Below are 4,052 nucleotides of genomic sequence, written 5' to 3' on the forward strand. Positions count from 1 at the left end.
CTTGCTGTTTTTCCAGCCTCCTGCTTGTTGTCCCATAACCCTGCACATTGTTCATTTTCAGACAACAGTGTAATTCTCTAATGAAAACGTTGATTAAATCTGCTTCCACCATCGTCGGAGGCAGCCAATCGCTACTTCGCTATTTACAGACTGATAGAATCTGTTGAGAGTCGAGTCGGAACTGGAATTATTACTGTATTTTTAAACTATAAGGTAGAGGCAGAAGGGAAATACTTTGCTCGTTTCTAATCCCCACCCATGAGAGATCTGGTGTATTTTTTGTGGCTTTTGTTTTATCAGATTGTTCAGGATTGGGTGCGATCAGTATCTACTGAATACAGCTTTGCTCAGTTTTTAACTGAATGTTTTCATTTTCTCTCCCCTCCACCTTACCTCAGCTCCAACCTTCCAGCTCAGCACTGTCCTCATGACTTGTCCTACCTGCCTATCTTCCCTCCCACCTATCCACTCCACCCTCCTCTCTGACCTATCACCTCCATCCCCACCCCCACTCACCTATTGTACTCTATGCTACTTTCTCCCTGCCCCCACACCCCTCTCATTTATCTCTCCACTCTGCAAGCTCCCTGCCTCTATTCCTGATGAAGGGCTTTTGCCCGAAACGTCAATTTTCCTGCTCCTGCTCTACACCAACATTGTCAGTGCAGTCTCAGTCAATGGGTGGGAATCAGATAGCTTCCCAGTCAGATCTGGAGTCAGGCAGGGCGCCCTCTCTCTCCTGCCTTGTTTGTGTGCTGCATAGAGCCATTTGCCGAGTCCATCAGGAAGGATGCGAGCCTGAGAGGGGTGACTATTCCTGGCAGCGGGGGCCTGCAGGTTAAGACCTCCCTGTACATGGATGACGTCACCGTTTTCTGCTTGGATCTGCCGTCTGTGCACAGACTCTTATGCATATGTGACCAATTTGAACGGGCCTCGGGGGCCAAGGTAAACCGAAGCAAGAGCGAGGCCATGCTCTTCGGGAACTGGGTCGACCAATCCTTCATCCCCTTCACCGTCAGGACTGACCACCTGAAGGTGCTGGGTATTTGGTTCGGAGAGGCTGGGGCATGTGTGCAGTCTTGGGAGGAGCGTATCAGCAAAGTGAGACAGAATCTGGGCAGATGGAAGCTACGGTCACTCTCCTTCGCGGGTAAAACCTGATCATCAGGTGTGAGGCACTGTCAGTGTTGTTATATACGGACAGGTCTGGCCTATTCCCAGGACCTGTCCCATCGCAGTCACCCAGACCATCTTCCTGTTTATATGGAGATCAAAGATGGCCAGGGTCTGAAGGGACTCGATGTTCAAAGCTCTGGGCAACGGAGCAAAAAACACACGAAATGCCACCCTCACGCTGATGGCCACCTTTGTGTGTGGCTGCATCAAGCTGTGCGTGGATCTCCAGTACGCAAACACCAAGTGTCACTACGTACTGAGGTTCTACCTGTCCCCGGTGTTGCGATGGATGGGCCTGGCCTCGTTGCTGCGGAACACTCCGAGTAGTTGGACCATTCCGTATCACCTGTCCTTCGTAAAGAAATTTATGAAGAAAAACACCTTTGACCACAAGTCCATCGGGAAGTGGTCAGCATGTAGTGTCCTTGAGACCCTTCGGGAAAAGGAGAAGGTGGATCCTGTTGAGCGGTTCCCTGAGCAAACTGTCAAAGTCATTTGGCAGAATGCCTCATCGCCAGGACTTTCCAATAAGCACCAAGACATGGCTTGGCTGGTGGTGAGAAGGGCTCTGCCTGTGAGATCATTTATGCATGCCCGGACTCTCTGCCTCACCGCATGCTGTCCTCGAAGCGCCTGCGGGGTGGACGAGACTGTAACACACCTCCTCCTACGCAAAGGAAGTCTGGAGATGAATGCAGTGGTGTTTGTCGAGGTTCGTCCCGAGCAGCGCCGTGACGCGGGGTTCCGTGCTCTACGGCCTGTTCCCCGGGACGCACACCGAGACGAACATCAACTGTGCCTGGAGGATCATCAACTCGGTGAAAGGCGCTCTTTGGTCTGTCCGAAACCTGTTGATCTTCCAGCTGAAGGAGCTGACCCCGACTGAGTGTTGCAGACTGGCACATTCCAAGGTCCAGGACTACGTGCTGAGGGACGCACTGAAGCTTGGGGCAGCTGCCGCCAAGGCGCGGTGGGGAAAGACCACCGTCTAACATCTGCCTGACTAAGCACAGGGGGCCAACACAGTAAGTGGGCTCCGCTGACGCCTCAGCTAAATATGTGGATATTTAGCCTGCCTGAATGTTTTTATTGGAGAAAGTGAGGACTGCAGATGCTGGAGATCAGAGCTGAAAATGTGTTGCTGGAAAAGCGCAGCAGGTCAGGCAGCATCCAAGGAGCAGGAGAATCGACGTTTCGGGCATGAGCCCTTCTTCAGGAATGTTTTTATAGGTTGCTCACATTTCTGTGAAGTGGGAATAAGCCTGTGTTTATATCCACGATATGACATTACATTTTATATTAGCATTGGCTCCCTGTTGTCAGGGCGCAGTTTCTGTTGTAACCCGGAAACATGATTCATTCAACAATAAGTGAAACAAACAGCAAAATAATTTGACCCGAACAAGAAACTACTGTCAGGTTGACACGGAAACGCTTGTGATTCATGTGTCTCTGCATTATTTTGTCTGCCCCGAGTTGTTTTTCGCATAAAACGGAAACAATTGCAGGAAGGAAGGTCTCCGCCCAAAACCCGAAATGTTGAAATAGCTTAATGGCGCCTCCCGTTGGTCACAATGCCACAGTGCATTGCAATATCTGCACCATCCGACAGGGGGCACATTTCTCATCAATAATGCTTGACCATTGATCAGTCTGCAGCGTCCTCAGCTGTTGCTTATTGATATTACAGTTAGACGAATGGTAATTCATTGGAGTTTCGAACAATGACAGGTATTCTCATTGAAACGCAAGCGCTTGTCAGGGTAAAGCTGAAAGGATGTTTTTTTTTCGAGCACACTGGATGTGGGGCAGCTGGTCCAGAGACAGTCCCCTTCCCCTCTGACACAGTCAAGGAGGAGAGTCCTTGCAATGCACACACACTGGTCCAGCTCCCTCAAGAGCCAGCTCTCAGAGTCAGCAGGATGTCTGACTCTCCTGTTTCCCCGCCCCCCCCCCCTATTTTTTAACCCCCACACTACCGCCTAACTGCGGTAGCTGAAAGGACGTTTCCCCTCATGGACCATAGGGCATTGGCTCAGAATAAAGGGGAGTCAATTTAAAATTGAAATGAGGAAGAATTTCTTCTCTGAGAGGCATGACTTGGAGATGCCTGTGTTGGACAAACTTAAAAATCATACAACACCAGGTTATAGTCCAACAGGTTTAATTGGAAGCACTAGCTTTCAGAGCGCTGCACCTTCATCAGGTGGTAGTGGAGGTTAAGATCTTGGAGATCACAATGTATAGCCAAAAGAGTCCAGTGTCATGGAGATGTGATACAGTAAACAATTTTAGATTAAAACTTTCATCGTATACAATGGGATATGCTAGTTTCTGTTCTTTTATATGTAAATCCCAGAACTCCTTTTAAATTACATTCTCAAGACAGCTCAGCTTTTTAACCAATAGGTGTGAAGTCTGTCTGTGTCCCAATGCTATGCCAGACTGACAAATCCTCTGTAAAACTATACAGAGTTTAACTTAGATTCATGCAGTTTTTGAGCAAAATAAAATGTAACTCTGCAAAATAAAATGTTTATTTTGCTTAGAAACTGCATGAATCCATGGAAAACTCTGAAACTATACAGAGGGTTTGTCCATGCTTAAATTGCTTGTAGTGTCCAGGGCTGAGCAGGCTAGTTGCATTGGCCATGGGAGATGCAGGATTGAGGGGTGGGGTGGGTGATGCTCTTTGGAGGGTTGGTGTGAACTTTTCCGGCCTGTTTCCATGCTGTTCGGATTTAAAAAAAGAAAATTGATCACCATCTGATGAAAGCAAAATATTTTGGAGGCTGGAAGCCTGAAATAAAATCAAAGTCCTAGACAAACTCATCAGGTCTGGAAGCATCTATGGAGAGAGTGATTCTTTATTT

General features: G+C 48.2%; 1 protein-coding gene across 1 annotated transcript; it reads left to right on the forward strand.

Annotated features, from left to right (window-relative positions):
• Positions 1 to 291: 291 nt before the first annotated feature.
• Positions 292 to 3,837, forward strand: LOC148139751 (uncharacterized). Its single transcript, XM_087980252.1, has one exon. The coding sequence runs from the start codon at positions 1,304 to 1,306 to the stop codon at positions 2,063 to 2,065; it is 762 nt and encodes a 253-aa protein (XP_087836378.1). The 5' UTR covers positions 292 to 1,303; the 3' UTR covers positions 2,066 to 3,837.
• The last annotated feature ends 215 nt before the right edge of the window (positions 3,838 to 4,052 follow it).

This window comes from Chiloscyllium plagiosum, unplaced genomic scaffold (assembly GCF_037043375.1).
Source record: "Chiloscyllium plagiosum isolate Xiang-an unplaced genomic scaffold, Cpla_swu_hap1 HiC_scaffold_37, whole genome shotgun sequence".
Taxonomy (NCBI): Eukaryota; Metazoa; Chordata; class Chondrichthyes; order Orectolobiformes; family Hemiscylliidae; genus Chiloscyllium; species Chiloscyllium plagiosum.